Genomic DNA, 20281 nt, shown 5'->3' with positions numbered 1-20281 from the left:
CTAATTTTGAAATGTGGATGATACTCTCTATATTTAAATTTTAAAAAGTATAAAATACACGGAAGCTACTTTATATTATTTTTAGTGAATATGATTTTTTATATTGTTTTTAGTGAATGTGATTTTTCATGTTAGTATCGTGTTTTTAAATACACGGTGAGATTTAGCATGCGTGTGGGTTTTTTTTTTTTGTTTTTTGTTTACTATTTTATTAGCATTTATTTCACACTTTCCTAAAAATGAAGCATGACTCAAGAAGGTTAAGGGATTCACGTTCAATCGAGATCAATCAATTATAAAACACTCCTCAAGTCGCATTAGAGTATCTTAAAATACATAATTTCTTATATAAATTGTTTATTATAATTTTGCGAGTATTTTAAAATGTGTTAAAATTATTAAAATGAATGTTTAAATATATTATTTATGGTATAATGTTGTTAAACAATAATTTATTTATATAAATAACAATGTTTATATAAGTAATTCTACATCATATGTTTCACTAAAAAACACTTCAACAATATTATTTAAAATTAAGTAACTTATGTAAATACATCACGATGGTGAGAAATATCATGGAAACCGGACACACGCCTGTTATTAAGTTTACTTACCTAAAATAATCCTTTCATTTCAAACACAAGTGTTGCTAGAGTGCCAGAGATGATTGATTGAATTAATGGCTATGATAATTAATTCTATTACTTACGATAATCGATATGATTATCAATTTTTTGTGTCACTGGACTACAGGATAATTGATTGTTTAGAAATGATAGTTGATTGTCTTGGTTATTTATAGTTCCTGGTAATTGAGATCTCTCCTTGTGTGGTTATTGTTGAAAAAAATATATTATAGAAATAGCATTATTAATTTGTTAGGATAAGATCTCTCCTAGCTAGTTTTCAAACCTTCTTTGGTCGTATCCTTTGACCAGGGCTTCAGTCGCTTGTAGATTAAGTTTAACTAGCTCCCGTTGAATTAACTAATAACTCCTATAAATTTAATTCAAACCATTATATTATTAGTGTTCATACATAATTATTAAACTACAAACTGTTTTCTGTACCCAAAAAAAAAATATACAAACTATTTTGTTTGACATGTGAAATTCAGATTATATGGCAACAATTAAGAGGCAGAGAGATAGAGAAGCAAATACGATACATATTATAATTTAATTGGTAAAGTGATACTCCATTGCAAATTTAGCTGTTCTCACATGCCTATATTGAAGAATACGTAAGTCCAACATATGTCATATAATGATATTGCCTTCCTTGGATGCAATGACAAAGTCATGGCCTATAAATAGTCAATAAAATTATGAAAAATTAACATTTAGCTTTATTTTGTCTTCCAGATTTGGCGCAAAGTCTCCAAAAATTGGTTCAGCGTCATCATATTGTTACCCCGGCATTAGTTAAAACTCTCTGAACTCACCTACCGACGTGTGTTACATTGATTTATTTTCCATCAATAAACCTGAAAATGTACTTCAAGCCTCTGTTTAGAATGATGAGCCACACTTTTTTGCATTATATAAAATTTAAATGTGTCCCAGAGAAGCATCTGGGGTCGAAGGGCACGAGTTATATGCATGCGTTCAAGTAATTAAAAAGGAGCAAGGCAACATTTTTTTTTTTCTTCACAGTTCACAATTCCACTTTGAGAGGACAATAAAAGAAAATTTTCCATTCCCTTGCACAATCAGAAACCGACCATGGTGCCATTATTAATTTTTAGGATTATTATTATGTTGTTAACTTGCTTCACGATTCCTAAGAAGAGTATCTATACGCAAAAGGGTCACAGCACACAACTCACAAGCCATGCACTATACAAAGATGAAAAATGGCTTTTGCTTGACTGATTCAATGTATGCACCAATTATGTTCAAACTTCAAAGTCATAGGCTTGCTTCTTTATGAAGCTTACTATTTTGCACCTGCTTCATCTCTTCACCTTTGTCTGCCCCCATCTTACTACACAACCCTTCCATTGTGACTACCAAAACAAATAAATAAATATATATGAGAGGAATGATATCTTTCGCTAAATGGTCAAAAACCGTCACAAAGTATACAAGGAGTTGGACTTAAATAATTGCTAAATTCATGCTTAATTAATATATGTTTCATATATGTGTATATGCATATGTGCGTTGGTGAGTTAATTTTAGAGTGCATTTGATTTGAGTGAAAGAGAAAGAGAGGCAACAAACTTCTTTAGTTGCATTGTTTGGTATAGAAATTAATTAGAGGAAGAATGATGATATGAACAGTGAAAAAAACAATATTTTGGTTACAGAAAAATTAGCGTTTTATATATATATATATATATTCATAAATCATACGTACTTCTATTCATATATTGCTTCGTGCATGGTTAATTATTAATTCATATAGTCAAATTAATATTCTATTAGACGTCAAATCACTCAATCCCAGAGAAGGAACCAACCTGGGAATCTTTAAACAATGTTTGGTACAAAGCATATCTACTGCATCTATATATATATATATATATCTTTTTACACCAAATTCTTCGTATGCAATTGCAATTGCACATGGTTAGCTACATATGCATTCGGCATACAAATGAACAATAGAGGAGATTTGTTCTCCCTTAGGTTCAATTCCATAGTGCAAAATAAAACTGTAATTAACGTAATGTATATATATATATATATAAGATGTGGATAAATAACCTAAGATTTTGGGGAACTTATGATTTGATTGGACCCGTGAAAGATGGATAACACCTAATTCTACACGATAAGGACAGCATCCTAGTGGAGAGACTTTTTGCTCCTCTCTAAATATATTGTGGTCCATTCACAACAAATCTTGATTCTCTTCCTCTTTTTCTTTATTTTGCTCTTGCCAGCTATAACTTGATTTCCTAGCTAGGGTGAAGGTCAATTTTGTGGCTATGTTTTTTTAGTGTGGAGTGTGGACGTACGCGGCGTCTAAATTTGGGTTTTTAGACTTTTAGCTTACAAGAAATTCAAAAGGGATTAACTGTAAAGTGCATGAGAGGGCTGAAACTAGAAATGGCGTCGTTGCTAAGCATGAAGGTTGAAAGCTAACAAGTGACTAGTGTTCACCTTTTAAATTGCTTTTTCATAATTCTAGTATTTCTACATCATTTGTTGATCAAGGGGAAAAAAATTGTTAAAGTTCCTTGTCCATTCACTCTTTATGATGTCACGTTTTTGGGAAGTTAAGAGGATATGAAATTGTAGGCCCAGTTGAAGAAAACGGAAGTTCTTTGCATGTTAAGCAAAAATAAGATAAGAGTTGAGGATAACAACTTATTTTATCATAGCTTTTAATTGGTTTTAGTTTTATACAAAGCTGTGATGGAATTTTGAATTTCTCTGCAGGCAAAGTGATATATGGTCCCCGATGCTTGTGGGGTGGCTAACATTTGTGTTAATTTGATGATAGAGTCTCACACAAATCTCAATTAACCTCTCACTATACGAGATTTATGTAGTTGGTTTGTATAATTAAAGTCTTATGTTTGAATTTTATTATCGTCAAGGTTTTAAAAAATGGTTCATAATTGTAATTTTAGCCCCCGCCTCAAAGTTTCGGGAGTCTTCATAACTATTACAGCCGCTATTAAGATCACATCAACTACATTATTTACAATTTCCTACAATACTAAAGATTGTGATGAAATCACAACCATATTTTAAAATCGTCATTGTACACCAAAAATCTCAATTAGCCAGAACGCTGTTTAAGGAAAATTCATTGTCCCCAGTCGTTAACACATTGTTAAATCCCAAATGGCCAAACCTCAAGTTAAAAATAACTCAAGCTCACTTCCCTATTAGTGCTTATTTCATTTTATAAATTGTCTCAGAGGCTCTAGAGTGAAAAAACTTTACTTACAAAGGGATTTGAGGTTGCAAATAGTATTCCAAGAAGTAAGAACACACTTATTAGAACTTGTCGTGCATAAGTGTCATTGAATCTTTCTGCTTTTCTGACTCCGCTTTAGTCAGATATAGAACCAGGCCAATAACAAAACCTTGATGTGATTGTTGAGATGTTCGCCATAATGCTGAAAGATGGCTCGGCCTCATGCTAAACAATTTAATTACAGAGTACATCTAGAAGCTAATAATGATGGTTTTTGTAGAATAGCTTCATTTAGAGACATGTTTGGAAACACTTATTTCAGGTGAATTAATAATTTCTTTTCTGAAAATTTCTTTCAGGAAGTTACATAAAAAAAAAGTGTTTATTCTAAAAACTAATTAATCCATACACACTAAACAGTATCAAAATCGCTCTAACTTTCTACTTAAGGATTGGTGAACTTGATTTCAGACCTTTTCTAGATTAGTTTAAAAGCTTGGTAATTTTGAAGCATCGTAGCTTGTGTTATCTCAACCCAGCTAGATTTTTAATTATTTGTTCTTTTAACATCTAGAAAAGAAAGAAACATAGAAAATGATAATTTAGTAAACACATGATGTTAACAAGTTGTTATATCTTCTCAAACAAGACTAGTAGTTACAGAGAATTCATGGTATTATTGACTTGAAAGCAAGAGTCTGACCCAGTTTCAAGGTATATATGGAAAAAGTAGGAAACCACAAATTTGATTTATTGGTTACTTTTGAGGCCAATTTATTCTTTTTTTTGTGATATAATATTTGCAGTTCTTCACGCGCTACCATGTTTTGAGTGTTCTGTTTCAACATCAGTATGCTTAATCACAACTTCACACAGAAGGAAGAAAGAGTGAGAGAATATAGTCCTTGACCTTGAGTCTAACACAATATAATGCGTCTATACAAAGTAGATGATGAATGTGACTAGCAAAGAATGTATCAACGCGCTTCTAATAAGGTAATGGTTATTTCATTTGTGGAACTTAGTTGCTGCTTACTTGTGGAGGAGTCTGCTTCACCTGAATATTTTCCAAAGAATCCTGGCTGTTTTGGCTCAGGCAATTCAAGCTCACTCACTAACATTAGGAGCACACTAGACATTCCAGGCCTATCCTCTGGATTCTGTTGAACACACAAGAGACTAACATGAATGCAATGCAACATTTGCGATAGAGAACTCGAGTCTTCTATGCTTTTATCTATCAGTTCTAGTGGTCTTCCTTCTTTCCATAGTTTCCATGCCTGAAAGACATTAAAAATTTAAAATTTCTTGTCATAAAGGATACACACATTTTTGACACATGTGAGTTTACAATATGTCTCTCATTACTTACATGGCCAATGAGATTCTGGCTGTGGTTCTGATTGTAATATCCTCTACTTCTTTTTCCTGATATAATCTCCAGCAGTAAAACTCCAAAGCTGAAAACATCAGATTTCACTGAAAATAGCCCATCAGTTGCATATTCTGGTGCCATGTAACCGCTGCAGAACACATTTTGAAATGCAGCTCTTAAGGCCTTAACTAGGAGAAAATTGATGTCATGAATTCAGCTTGATTGGAAAAACATTTATTCACTTACTATGTCCCAACTATTCTCTTTGTGTTTCCTTCTTGCTGATCTACACCAAAAATTCTAGCCATGCCAAAATCAGAAATTTTGGGGTTCAACTCACTGTCAAGTAAAACATTACTTGCTTTGAGATCTCTGTGGATAATCCTTAGTCTAGAATCCTGATGAAGATAGAGAAGGCCCTTGGCAATTCCACATATAATGTTGAAGCGCTTTGACCAGTCCAGTGATCCACTTCTTTGCTCATCTGCCAGATTTCCATCACATAAAAAAATCAATTTGATTATATGCAGTTAAAAACTGTTCTACTGTGGAAAGTGGTTAAGGGCTACTCAAATCATGAAACTAGTCTTAACCATTTAAAATACAATTCATTCCTTGCATCCATACCAAAAATAAATGAGTCCAAGCTACCATTAAGCATGTACTCATAAACCAACATTTTTTCCTCTCCTTCAAGGCAACATCCAAGAAGCTTTACAAGATTGCGGTGTTGAAGTTTTGCAATCAATTTTACTTCGTTCTTGAATTCGGTCAATCCTTGTCCTGAGCTTGCTGAAAGCCTCTTCACAGCAATTTCTTGCCCATCTGTTAGACTTCCCTGAAAATTTTAATTTTCAAATTGATCATTTGAAAGAAATCAAGAGGTTTTCATTTTATTCCTCAATTCTTAATGCCATAATAATCTATAAGCAAATTACCCTGTATACAGGTCCAAAACCACCTTCTCCAATTTTGTTCTTGACTGTGAAGTTGCTAGTGGCCTTAGCTATTGTTGACAAGTCAAAAACTGGTAGGTCCATATCATCCACTTGCATTCCACTGTTTTGATTTGATTTGATACTGAAGTCTGATCTCTCTGACATAGTATAAGTAGGTGTTTCAGATTGTGATAAACATTTCAGCACATTTCTTTTAATTTTTGAAAGGACTAGAATTTCATCTTTTGATAAAATGAAAATTTCTTATATCCTACTCTGAGTTATTCCACTTTCCCTCCTTCAAATGCAAAGAAATAATTAAGGAAACAAGAGAGCTAGTACCTCCAAGTTGAAACTATACACAGAAAAAAGTGTTTCAGTTTTAACTAAGTTAATTTTGAGATAATCAATTAAAAGTTCATTTTGATTTACCTTTTCCAACACATTATCCAGACAAAACTGAAAAAACAAAAAAGTCCTGTGCATAATATGATTTATATAAATTGGCTGCAATCATAAATAGCCTCCATTGAAGAAAGAATTCAGAACAAGTGTTTGTCATGACTTTTCAACGTCCATAAAACTTTTTGTCCTGTTATTTCAAACTGAATTCAACAAAATTCTTATTTAGCATGCAGTTATTGACCAAAGAAGGTGAACCAAATTAGCTTCAGTGGAACCTGTACACTATTTACTTCTATGGTTTTTGTTTTTCAGATCACTGTATGGTTGTCAAATAATATGCATACATCTAATAAAATACTACAAACATTAATAAAGCAATACAAAGAATTTTTTCTTTATGAGAACAGGAACAGAAATGTGAATTTTACCTTTGACACTGCAACGTGATTTCTTTCTATAACACCAACCAAGTATTATTAGTATTCCAGCAACTGCAGCCAAGGCCAAAGTAACTGTTACTGCCACTAGGACTCCACCCTTCTTGTGGCCCTCATTGGCGTGTTCTAATTAAATTTGATCACAAATTTGCAAAGGTAACATAAATATTCACATATGAAAATGTATCCTAGCTAAGAAATTTATTTGAAGAAAGACTAATACTTAGTGGCAAAGCCAAGTTCCTACCTAATTCTGAAGCATCAATTCGAACATATACATCCTGGCCTCCAGCTGCGAACTGTCTAATATCAATTAGATCACCAAACCACATAGCACAGCCACTTCCTTGTCCACTGATATCAGAATTCGCGTAAGCCATACAAGAACAGTTATCCAAGCACTTGGCTTTGCATTCCTCTAACCCAATGGTCTGATCCAGCCAACTATGTGTAGTGTCAGGCGTTTTCAGCAAAGTCAATTTGTTAAATCCATCCTTGTTCTTGTTCTCACAGCTTAATTCCTTATTGCGGATGCATCCATGAGACCAATCCATTGAGCTCCATGCTTCAGGTAACTTAGGCTTGAACCCTTGCAAACATTGGCACACTGGTGAATCTGAAATTACACAATTTGCATTAGCTCCACAAAGGGAATAGCTGTCACATAAGTCCAGTGGCACTGAAGTGTACACCTCCCATCTTTGCTTTGATTCAATCCACACATACCGCTTACGAACGTAGCTTGTTGCATTTAGCACCAACCTTGAGATCATAGACGAGTTCTTAAGGCTGTATGTGTAGTAAAGTTCATCCTTGTTGGAAACAAACTTGAAGTCATAAATGGGGTTGGCCTTAACTTGTGGTGAACCACTTGAATGCAAGCCATTCCATGGTCCACTTCGGTAGAACTTTTGATCACCCTTCATCATGTATGCTTCAGGGTAGTTATTGAGCACCATACCAAAAGAGAAGTCACTAGGAGATGGATCATCAGGACTCTTCCAAGCTATTAGCTTCCTATTAAGACCAGTTCTCAAGTCCCAACCAAACTTCATCTCAGGTAAGAAAGTATCAGTAGGGTAGTTAAAGCTCTCCCACAAATAGTCCTCGCTGTTTGCATCTTTCTCATCTCTTATCACAAGATTGCCAGAATTTAAGAGAAGTGCCACTGGACTCTCTGGTCTTCTTATAGATGCTGTAGACCAAATAACAGTGCCATTATGTGTGAGGACAAGGGTCCCAGTGCTTGGGTTCATTCTCAAGATGCCAGATGAATCATTGATTGGATTGAGCCTGTTTGCAACCCAAACCACAGTTTGAATAGGGATTTTCCTGTACCAAATTCCCAGGTAACGTTTCTGGGAGTTCCCTGGGGTGAAAAATCCAAGTTCAAAGGTTCCATCTTTAGAAACCAAGGTGGTGTTTTTACCATCATCACTTAGGGACAGGTCTTGAGAAATTGAGTCAAGTGCCAAGGAAATTCCAGAAAGATAGACAAGTATGTGATAACAAAGGAAAATAATTCTCATAAAAGGCATAATATGGTTCTTCATGTTGTAACTTTTCAAGAGAACTATGGTACTTCAGCTACATACATATATGGTGATTCATGATATACCAAAGGCAAAAACAACCTGGATTGTAAATTGCTTAGGTCTTTGCAGCGATGTTCTGGGTGAGTCTCTGCTTACAATCCCAACATGTTATTGACCCCTTGTCTAGTAGTGGGGTGTCACCATTCTATCACTTCAAAAAAAAAAACTGGATTGTGTGAAGTGTGAACACAAGAATGACCATGATGTTTTACGGGTAAACAAATCAGTGAAAAGCATTCATTTAGTAACAAATAAATGCAACTTGTGAGGTTGGTTGTGGACAGAATAATATTATACGTTACTTGTTATAAATCACACAGCGGGGGCATGTTGGGGGTGGTTGTGACAATTATAGAAGTAGTAAATAGGAGACTTAACGGACTGGGGTGCAGTTTCCTTAAGAAACAACGTGGAACACTCGTGGACACGTGATTGGAGAGAAGAAAAGTAGAAAGAAATAGTTTTAGGTGGGCATAGTGAGAGTGGGAAAGAACAATTTGCTAGGGTGGTTTCCTTTGAAACATTGCTTAAGCAAAGTTTAGTGATTGGAAGCGTGAGACTCCCAAGTCAAAGAACCTGCTCAATTGGTCCATAAGAAAACGGCTATGTATCATCACGTATAGAACACTTTTCTTGTGGGCCAAAAACTTTGGAAAAAAATATCTGTATCTGTTTGTTAAGTTAGAATATTATACTCCATAGTATTTAGTTGGAAATAATTTATTTATATGTTCTATCTAATTTTTAAGGGACACATGTGTGAATTAATTTACTCCATATGCTAGTTACTTTCAATTCTTTTTAGGAGCCTCAGATCACTTCTGTGTTTTGTCTACACAAATCAAATCATTATCAATCAATTGTTTTTATTTCTTTTTAATACATAATGGACCATAAGGCTTTCACATAGTAAGGTCACGTTTATTATAATCCTCAGCTAACAGCTACTAATAGAGAAGGTGAGGAGTGGGAAGGGAATAAAATAAAAAGCATATATATCCTCTCTTGTTTGAGAGAAGGGAGAGGGAGCAAAAAAGGGTCTCTTCATCTATTTTGTTTGGAGAGAAAAAAAAAAAAAACCAAACAACTTGTTGTAAAACCTTTATAATTGAAAAGGTAAAATATATAAAGAGGAAGGGACTCTTTATTTAGATTGTCTCTTTTTTTATGATTTAAAAATAAATTTGAAGTTTTAATAATCATAAAGTTATCAAACAGAGATTTAATTTTATGTGTGACAGAATTATTTTTAATTATAGTATTTTTAATTTAAAATTTAAATTTTATTTTTAAAATTAAAAATAATTTAATTAGAATAATTTCAGTGTGCTTAATTTAAAACTTAAATTTTTTAAGATTAAAAATTAACTAAGATGCATTAACGGTATAATATTTTTTACACTTTTTTTAGATGATCTTTTAAACTAATAAATAATATTTTTACACTATTATCCATTTATGAATTCATGTATGATAAAATTATTGACTTGTATAATAATTATCTAAAAAATTATACTTAAAATTATTTTAATTAATTAATAATATACAATTTACATTAATAATAAATAAAAATTAAATTCTTAATTAATGGCAAAACAACAAGTAAATTTTCATTAAACTAATTGTATGGGCGAACTAGTGAACTAGGACCAGGCTACATAAGCTTAGACACCAACAATAAAGTTCAATGGAAGATAGAAGCAGTTAAGTCATAGTTTTGGCAAAATTCGGCCGTCCATTAAGGCACTGATAGTCACCAATCAAGTTTTTTATTTTTATAAGACAACATGCATATTTGAAAGGGACACACAAAATTATCATGTTCTAAATATTTAATAAATTAACTATACACTTAAGATTTAAATTTAAAATCACTAATGAAAACGAACACTACTACAAACAACAATTGTCAGACAACTCACACGTTGAGCATTTCAAGTAGGATCGATGAATCGAGTTCCATAACAACAATTCACTCTTCTTTGATTCTTGTTTACACTTGCTCGTATGTAACATTAGTACATCATTATTCTAAAAGTTATATATAAGAAGATATAAGGATGTTACTCATTTAAATGTGAAATAGCTTCTCCTATTGGTGTTGAACTGTTGATCAATATATAGCTTCCAAAAGCAGTGAAGGGACGTAATCTTTTAGTAATTCTCCATTTGTGAATTTATCTCCACTACATGCACAAGTGAGCATTCACCACCAAAAATTAAGAATAGTGAGGTTATATTATAAAATTGTGTGTGATTCAAATTTTTTTAGATGACATTTATTTTTGCTTTTGTTTCGTGTTTTTATTCTGTTTTTATTTTTTAATTATAAATCTTACACCAATTTATTTTTAATTTGTTTTCTGATTTCAAAGATTTGTGCATAAAATAAAGGAAATGAAAGTACAAATAGACACGGTAACCGTCAGCTTTCGTTACATAATTAATAGAGTTAAAGATTTAATTAATTTAATTTAATAAATTATTTAATTAGTTTATTTGTGAAAATTTATTTAATTAGTTTATAGTAATATTTACTAATATAAAAATTTAATATTTATAACAATTTAATATTTTAAATGGTTAAAATTTAATAATTTAAAATTTAAATAGTATCAGTTCAAAACTACCGGTATTCGATCACAGATCTGAATCACCGCGCGATATTTACAACAGTAATAATATTAATTTCAAATGAATAAAAAGAGGAAGATTGGGACGATTTTGAAAAATGAGGAACCAACATTAAACCTTTTAATAGCATACTAATCGGAGGTGAACTAATAATATCGCTTATAGTTTAGTTAGAGCATTAAGATCATTTTTTAACAACCAAGTAATTGTATTTCCCATTTTATTTACCCAGCTTTTATGTCTGATATAAAATAAGCTTATTTTTCATTACAAAAAATAGCAGACAAATCAAATTAAAATTTTTAATAATTAAAGGATCAAATTAAATCAAATAAATAAATAATCAAATTGAACTAAATAAATAAATAAAGGACTAAATTGAACTTCTAAATTTATATTTGTAACATGTCAAATTCAATTGTATGAAAAGTAATTGACTGAGACATTTTGAAAAAATTAAGAATCTGATTAAATATTTTAAAAATTGAGAGACTTAATTAAACTTTAAAAATAATTAAGGAAACATTTTAATAATTAAGCCTTTGTTTATAAGACTTTACAAAGAAATCAGTCACAAATCATTACATACTCTTTTTAATTTCAGGATCCCTAATGTTTCTTGACACAAGCAACAAATTTTTAAATAAATAAATACAGTAAGTGTCTTGGAGTCAAGGGGTCTAATTAAGAATTCATAATCTCCAATTAATTTATTAGAGTTCCAATTAGACGGCTAAAGCAGGCTTGGCCGGCCATGTTATTGGAGTGAAACTATGAAAGCTTCAAAGGAAATGGCATATATAACACTCAAACTTGACACTGATGCTACAACTAAGAGACTACTAAAGCTGAAGTTAACTCAGAAACACATAGGAGTGAAGTAGAACAAATATGAGACAAGCTGGTGCATATTCAGGGTTACTGTGTGGTGGGGTATCAGGAAGGACAGGGCCCCACTCACTGCCCTTGGCAAGGATCAAGAAGATCATGAAGAATTCTGGGGAGGATGTTAAGATGATATCAGGTGAGGCTCCAATTATTTTCTCCAAGGCTTGTGAGCTCTTCATTGAGGAACTTACTAGAAGGTCCTGGATCATGGCCATCCAAGGCAAAAGGAGGACTTTGCACAAAGAGGACTTGGCTTCTGCTGTTATAGCCACTGATATATTTGATTTTTTGATCACTTTGGTTTCCAGTTCTGAAAGCCATGCAGTTGGTGGTGCCACAAATGTCATGGAGGTGGAAACTATAGATTGCTCTTAAGCAACCTTACACTACATACTGCAGCTACAAAATTTGAGTTCTATTTCTATACATGGCTATGTAATTATTGTAATATAAATATATATGTATGATATAGCTAAGGTAAAAACTTTATGTGTTGGTTATGCATCCTCATACTTGAATGAAATGAAGTTGTGTTATGATCCTTAATTAATACACAGGAACGTTATGTTATTGTTAATTTTTAAGTTTTTTAATGTCATAATACAACAAAAAAGTCCCACCAGCTGCTTAAATAAAAAAGATTTAGCAATGGTGCCTAATATGTGTTGATGAAATTCTTTCAGTGCAGCTAGCTAAAAGAGTAAAAGATTTGTAACGCAGAGAAATGCCAATGTAGATTTCAGGCAAGTAAAATCATTTTCAGACATTTAGAGAGTACTAAGAAACATAGCCCGGGGCATGACTACACTAATCAGGTTCTATGAAAAGCATGGTGTTGAATTTTTTAAGATAAAATGTAAAAAATAAAAAAAAATCAAAGAGGAGATGGATAAAAATGAAGTTTTTTAGGGGTGGATGCCGATGTGAATTGGAAAACATATCAAATATTTGAAATAATGGTGGCATAGTCCTTTTTTTTTTTTTATGATTGAAAGAATGTTTGATGTGGAGTACTCAAATGACCATTAGCTGTATTCCCCTTCTTATCCATCGGTTGACCTCATTTTCCTTTGATTTTTGTTGAAATCTAACATGATACTTGTTTATTCATTGAAGCGTATCAATTTGTGTCAGTAGTAAATAAAATGATAAGATCGAATGTTGAGTCTACAAAAACTTTACTGTACTCAAAGGTTTTATATATATATATATATATATATATATATATATATATATATATATAATTTTTAAGTAATTGGTGGATCAAATCGAATCTTTTTCATTGATTATGCATAAATATAAATTGATGTAAATTAACTACAAAACAAGAAATGTGTAAAGGTAAGAAAACAAACGCTCAAAATTGTGAAATGATGATGAGTTATAGGACGTGTTGGAGGCTCAATTTACCAGAACTACTCTAGATATAATCGTAAATGATTTTTCTTTATTTAATATTAAACTGATTATTACCTCGATCCACTAACATACTTTAATCATGATCTTTCAAGTAAAAGAGCTTAAATCATCTAATATTGCTCATAATCCTTTAAGAGTTATATCAAATAATTTACGTTACGAAAAATACATAAATCAGACTAAACAATATTATTTTATTTGTAGATATAAATCACCTAGATATTAAGTTCTTAGAATATCAATATTTTTCAATATCTAAATTCTAAAACATTATATGAAAATAAATTATGAGACTACAGACATGATAATTATGAAAAATATGTTGTGTCCCTGCCCTCTCGGCAAGTCACACAACTCGTACGTACATCATTGTGGTGGATATAAAGCACTAGTTCTTAAGTAATTCAAGATGATCATCTCCCTGTTTATAGTGTGATCCCATCTTTGAAGTAAGATAATGAGTGTATAATTTATTCAAAATATTAGCTTTTATTGAAGGATTGTTTCATACAAATTTAACTGCGTTAGTCTTTTATGTTAAGATGACACTTAACTGGGGACAAGAAACATACAGCCAAAATCAAAGATTAGAAAAAGAAAAAAATACATAACATACAGTGTCCAAATTGAACTCCAGTCAGCAGAACTCATACTAACAATGTATTAATTATATTTATTAATTATATTTTATACCTTCACACCAGCTGGCAAGGAAAAAGGAAATTAAACAGCTTTCAGAATGGCTTATATGTATCACAAAGCCATTGGCTATAAATATAATGTTTTTTTTTTCAAATTCCTGTAGTTTTTTTTTTATTTCAAGAGGATTTAATTCACCCCCTCTTGGATCATTCATATTTTCTAGTAATAGTTATTTTTCTTCCTTGTAGTGTTTTTTTTTCTCGCCTTAAGTGTTGAATAACATTTTGGGTGTTCTTATAAATATATTTTTCCATTTAATATCAACTCTTATAAATTATATTGTATCTTTTTTTGGGCACAAACTTCTTTGAAATCGTTAGCCCGCGATTCATGTAGTGCACAAAAATAAATAATTAAAAAATATTTAAATATATTTTTAGTCCCTTAAATTTAATTTTTTTAATCTTTAAAATTAAAAGCTGTATTTTTTAATCTTTTAAATTTATAAAAAAAAATCAGTTCCTTCTACCTCATTTATGGCAGTTTGGATGTTCAATTAACAATTATTTTTAACTACTGGGGAACTAACAAGATATTTAGTAAAGAAATTAAAAACATATTTAAGTTATAAAAAATTGTAAATTAATTACAAAAACTTGGGTAGAATTTTTTTTAATAAATTTGCTTTGACATGTATATATATAATGACTAGAAATTATTATATGATTCTATATGTTATGATCCAACAAAAACTTTATCTGACGACTAATAATCAAATTTTTAATTTACTGGAAAGACTTAAAAAAAAATAAAACTCATCATAGGAACAATGTAGTAATTTCTAGTACAGTGACACTTAGCTATATCGCTATCTTACCATGCCAGTCAACTGCAGCTAGGCTTATTATTGTCCATTCCTTTTAGAAAAAACTTTCCCACCTTCCACATTTTACGCTGTATCTTGGGTGGTCGAAAACTGGTTGTGGATGGACATGTTTGTTACTCTTACACTTACACTATTCAGTTTTCACGTTCTCTTTCCCTCAACTGTGGCTGATACCTTGTTGTTACCGAGAATCATGCTTGAAGTAACAGCAGATTAATTTCTGGGGTGATCATTGGTTGCTGTTATTATATGTACAGAAGGAGGACAACTTTAGAAGGTAGATTGCTCGTGTATTCATGCTGAGTGCTGATAACATTTACATTTTGTTAGATGATGATAATACCGTTTAGTTACCTAAAGTGAAAATTAAATTGACTTGTTAGATAGATAAATGATCTTTCTTCAACAGACAATGTCAATTAACAGAACAATGTTTTATGAATACTTGTTGATAAGCTGACATCAAAGAAAGAATCGGTGAAAAAGATAGATGATGCAATAGATTCACTGTGCGAAATGAGGTCATCTGCAAAAATCTGTGTAAATGTAGCTAGTTTATGAAATGAATTTTATTTTTTCCTTTTCAAGAAAAGAAAGAGAAACAATGTTCTGAATGGTATGTAAATTGACTAGAAATCCTAAATTTCACAACATTCTTGATTGAGAAAACCATCATTGCATACTTGCCATAGACCGCACTAAAGGATTGCCTACACTTTCAAATCCTTTGCTGAGCCACTAGCAGAGTGCAAACATAAAGTAGTATTAATTCAGTTCTGTCAAGACATCAAGAATCATGTTATTTTCATAACTCTTTATATATATATATTAGCAAATGAAAAAAATATAACTTAAAATATGTTTTTTTCTGATAAATATTAAAATGTTTAAAATTTATTGTGTAAATTTTTTGATATATTTATTGTCTTCACAAAATTAAAATATTTTATTTTTAATCGAGAGTTAAAACAAATTTAATTTAAACTTATGCAACATTTTTTTTAATTTAAATTTTAAAATACAATTTATAGGAGTTAAAGCCACCATAAATAAAAAAAAATCAAATCATAATTTGTGGTGATTTTTAATCACCACAAATTGTAGAATTTTTTTACAAAAAATATCTTTCTCCCAAACCCATAAGAGCCACCACCTAGGGCCACCCATAATAGTCACCATCAAACCCATTTTGGCTATAGGCACCCATCATGGCATTCCTCCAAAATTCTCAATCATGGACATTGGCATCAAATAGTTGAAGTGCCCATTTTATGAATATTCTAAAATCAACACGTTCCATGAAACAACATTTGTCTAAGGCAAATCTTGGAACAATTGGCCTGCATGGATTTGAAACAAGTTTACTTGCAGACTTGTAGTGGGTGATCCACGAGAAAAAGAAGAGGAAGAAAGACACGCTTTGATGAGTATGCAACAACAACACGTAAGACCCAAAATTCGATTAAAAGGCAAAAATAATTCATAAGTAGCAAAACAAATGGCATGATTCTCGTCGATGACTCTTTAGCTTTAGCGGCCACAACTTACACTTCAAAAACAACATCATTGTCGGCAGCCTCGCTGTCGCCTCCAGACTCTTCTGCTTCCGCCCCTTAACGAGGGTGCCACTTGACGAGACGTAGGGTTCTATTCTTCAACGTTGAAAGCGAAAATAAGAAATCGAGAGCGTGCTTAAGAGAAAATTCAGGATCCATGCACTCACCCATAAGAGAACCATATCTGTGCGGGGAAAAGAACTCTTGGGTTGACACTCCCACCCATCGGCGTTTCCTCTCTCCCTTAGATCTGCGACCCAAAAGTCGTGAGCATTGAAGAGAGAGAGATAGGGTTGGTTTAGGGTACGGAGTTTGGAAAAGGTGAGGGTTATGGTGTGAACACATGTCACTAATGAACCAACTTGTTTGCAAAGTCATCAAAAGGTTATGATTTTTCAAACTTAGGCTGGGTTAAAAAGTCACATAAAAAATATATCCAAAATTTTATAAAGATATTTATGAGAAAAAAAAATATTTTAGTCAAAACATATTTTTTCCTCTAAAGTAATTTGGGGGAATTCATTTTAGATAGAAAAATAAATAATAATGAGTATTCTAGTAAAATTATATACTTGTAAGTTATAAATGACAGAGAACTTATTTTTTTAATTGTATACTAATAATTGTTAAATATAAGTTGTTTTTTATAATGAAAATAATCTTAAAAATATTTATTTAGCAGTTATTTATGCTTAATTGTCAAGAATTAATGTTTTGCTTATTTATGGCGTGCAGATATGAAAATGAGGGATTAAAAGTAAAAAAAATAATACAGAAAATAGCAAAAATATGAAAAGGAAGATTTTGGCATCAGGTCCAGTCCAAGACGCACAATGTGAAAACATGCATTAGCCCTAAGTGAGAAGAGGCATACTAAGCTCGAATATAGGCACCTGCGCTAAGCGAACAACGCAGGCTTAGCACGAATACAGGTATCCACGCTAAGCAAGCACTGAAGGCTTAGTGCGAGTATGCAGACCCAAGTCCACTCCAGCAACCATAGAAAGAGGATCAAACCAAAGAGAAAAGACATACCGAGATTCAGAACACTCTAATACACACTTAAAGCCTGAGAACTCTTTCTTAGGGAATTCTTTCTTCTCTTCCATTATTTTTTATCCTCTTTTCCATCCTTTATCCTCCATAAGTTTATATATCCCTTTTCAAGTGTAAGAGCTGTTATGGCTATAAGAGACTAAACTCTTAGTTAGAGTCTGGCAGGCCTAACAAACCAAAAGATGTATTGTATATTTCATATCTATGAATGCAAACATGTATTTTCTTTCTTATTATCCTTTTTTTATTTTAATTTCATATATCATTCATCCTTGTATCATTTTTAGGGATTAAGTGTTCGATAAAGAGTAATCCTTAATAGAAATACAAGGAAGGTCTTACATGTATCGACAGAGGTTAATTTCTAATAGAACTAAAAGAATGCATATCTTAATAAAATCATTGCTAGATATAGAGTGATTGTATTATACTCATGCATCAAAGCAAACGTCTAGAATTAGAACTTCATGCATTTTATCTATTGAATCTTTGTAAAGGCATTTGAAAGATAGATAGATAAGATAGTTTTGTCATTATGAGACATCAAGGACAAATATTCTAATAGATGTGTATAGGAAAAATTCACCTAATTGATAGAGAAGAATCTAAAATAATACATTTTAGGCAAACAGGACATGTTAGATTCTAATATTTTCATCCCATTGAATTTCTTATTATATATTTTATCTCTTATTAATATCTATCATTCTAATTACTGTTTCTTTTAGCATATCTTTTACCTCATCTCATCTTTTATTTTTATAAATTAAAAATTATCCAATACAAGTACAAAACAAAGTTCATGTGAAAACCGACACTCAGACTTCTGAGTCTTTACTACTTAGACATTTTGGTACACTTGCCAAACGATCAAAATATAATGAAAGAATTTTTTTTCATTTTTAATCTAATTCTTTCAATTTGAAAGAGTCAATTATCCTAAAAAAAATTGTAGTCCTGTATATTGCAATATTTTAAGCATGCACATGCATGATGGAAGAAAGTTTGAGATAAATAATGCTATAAGAAGCCTCACTCTTTATTAAACTGTGTTTGGTCTGTATAACTCATAGTAGTATTAAAGAAATAATCCATTAAGCAAGAGCTTTTAAAAAGAAGTGTTTTTTTAATTTCTTTGAACTTAAAACATTTCTAAGCAAAAAGCATTCAACTAATTAATTAAAGAAAGATACAAGCTTACTAGGAAAAGAGCTGAAAGAAAACCTAGCTGACGAAACTCCATTATTTAAGGCTGGCTGGATACCAGAAGAACATGTGACTCTGAAAGATTTAATAAGATGAATAATTTATAGACTTCCAGCTTCTCTCAGTGTGCTTAGTCCACAAAAGAGGACTCCAACTCTGGATTTTTTTTACTCCTTTTATATGTTCCTTTCATTCTATTAATTAATATTCTGATACTTTTGGTATGTATTCTTTTTTATATAATTTTTTTGAAAAATAAAAATATTAAATCAAATATATTTTTTTTATGCTGAATTGCAATGAAGAAAAGAGATGCCTAAAGCATCAGCTATTAGACTCTATTGAACATCCATAGGAGGATTGATAAGAATCATCAAAAGATTAAGATCAATTTTTGTATTAAATCAAATATGTTAGGGAGAAAAAAAGTATTAGAACATGAAACAGGGTGCATTTTTATTGCATTATTAATGATCACAACATCATGAAAGCATGTCGATCACAAGATGAATCATGCTTCGGTGGGGTACCAAACTAACAACAGTACACATAGGTACGTAGCTCCATTTCCAGCTCTAAGCTAGAAAAGGTAATGCCGGCCGGCAGAAATACACAACATCACATTATAATTTATTTATAATACACACACTTCTGATGGTGCCCAAGATGCACTAATTAAACAACAATGTTAGTCTGAGAGGCACCCTCCGTGGCAAAGAGGGTTAGTTCCAGGATCAACTTTCATTATTTGACGGAACAATTCAAAGTTCAAGACCGAAGTATCAAAGTGGCAAACAGCAAGTGCCTGAGTTTTGGTTCCATCACCGGCAAGCAATGGAACCATGAAAGCTGTTGTTTCATGGACTTCGTGGCAGTAAAACACAGCCTTTTGGAAATTCAACCTATGACACATCACTGCTTTGCCTCCAAGATTATGCACTCCTAATTAAATCTCACATTTTTTCTCTTCTCTTGTATGTCTTGTTACTCAAAATAGATAAAAATGTATACAACTATAATTTTTCATAACTTTTTAATATTTCTATTTTTCTAAATATTGTTTTACTAAAACTATTAAAGAAATAATATTTTATTGTTGTATTTTTATTTTCTATTCTTTTATTTTTTTTAAGTAAATAATATATTATTCTTATAATTTAATTTTAAAATACAATAATATTGTAAAATAGTTTATACATATTATCTTCAATCATATAATTTTGTATGTATGATAAGATTTTTTTTATCATGAAGGAAAATAAATGCAAAATTACATCACCACCATAAGGGGCCTGAAAGTGAAAGAGACTCCTCTAGCATCAGTAGCAACCAAAGAATCTAAAACAGGAGAAAGATGAGTTAAAA

General features: G+C 31.5%; 2 protein-coding genes across 3 annotated transcripts; one reads left to right on the top strand and one right to left on the bottom strand.

The window, feature by feature from the left end:
* Nucleotides 1-4612: 4612 nt before the first annotated feature.
* On the bottom strand, nucleotides 4613-9168 carry LOC114376549 (G-type lectin S-receptor-like serine/threonine-protein kinase At4g27290). Of its 2 annotated transcripts, none has more exons than XM_028334716.1 (7): nucleotides 7282-9165; nucleotides 7026-7160; nucleotides 6193-6350; nucleotides 5882-6092; nucleotides 5501-5738; nucleotides 5252-5402; nucleotides 4613-5159 (listed from the first exon to the last, which is right to left on the bottom strand). In XM_028334716.1, the coding sequence occupies exons 1-7, from the start codon at nucleotides 8585-8587 to the stop codon at nucleotides 4857-4859; spliced, it is 2502 nt and encodes an 833-aa protein (XP_028190517.1). In that variant the 5' UTR covers nucleotides 8588-9165; the 3' UTR covers nucleotides 4613-4856. The 2 variants fall into 2 exon arrangements, with proteins under 2 accessions (XP_028190517.1, XP_028190518.1); XM_028334717.1 differs by having other exon boundaries at nucleotides 4857-5159; nucleotides 7026-7088; nucleotides 7282-9168.
* A 2901-nt stretch (nucleotides 9169-12069) lies between these two features.
* LOC114376556 (nuclear transcription factor Y subunit C-1-like) lies at nucleotides 12070-12721 on the top strand. Its single transcript, XM_028334732.1, has one exon. The coding sequence runs from the start codon at nucleotides 12155-12157 to the stop codon at nucleotides 12524-12526; it is 372 nt and encodes a 123-aa protein (XP_028190533.1). The 5' UTR covers nucleotides 12070-12154; the 3' UTR covers nucleotides 12527-12721.
* The last annotated feature ends 7560 nt before the right edge of the window (nucleotides 12722-20281 follow it).

The sequence above is a fragment of the Glycine soja genome, chromosome 11 (assembly GCF_004193775.1).
Source record: "Glycine soja cultivar W05 chromosome 11, ASM419377v2, whole genome shotgun sequence".
Classification (NCBI taxonomy): domain Eukaryota; kingdom Viridiplantae; phylum Streptophyta; class Magnoliopsida; order Fabales; family Fabaceae; genus Glycine; species Glycine soja.
The sequence above is the reverse complement of the archived record's forward strand: the minus strand, read 5'-3'. Positions and strand labels throughout refer to the sequence as shown.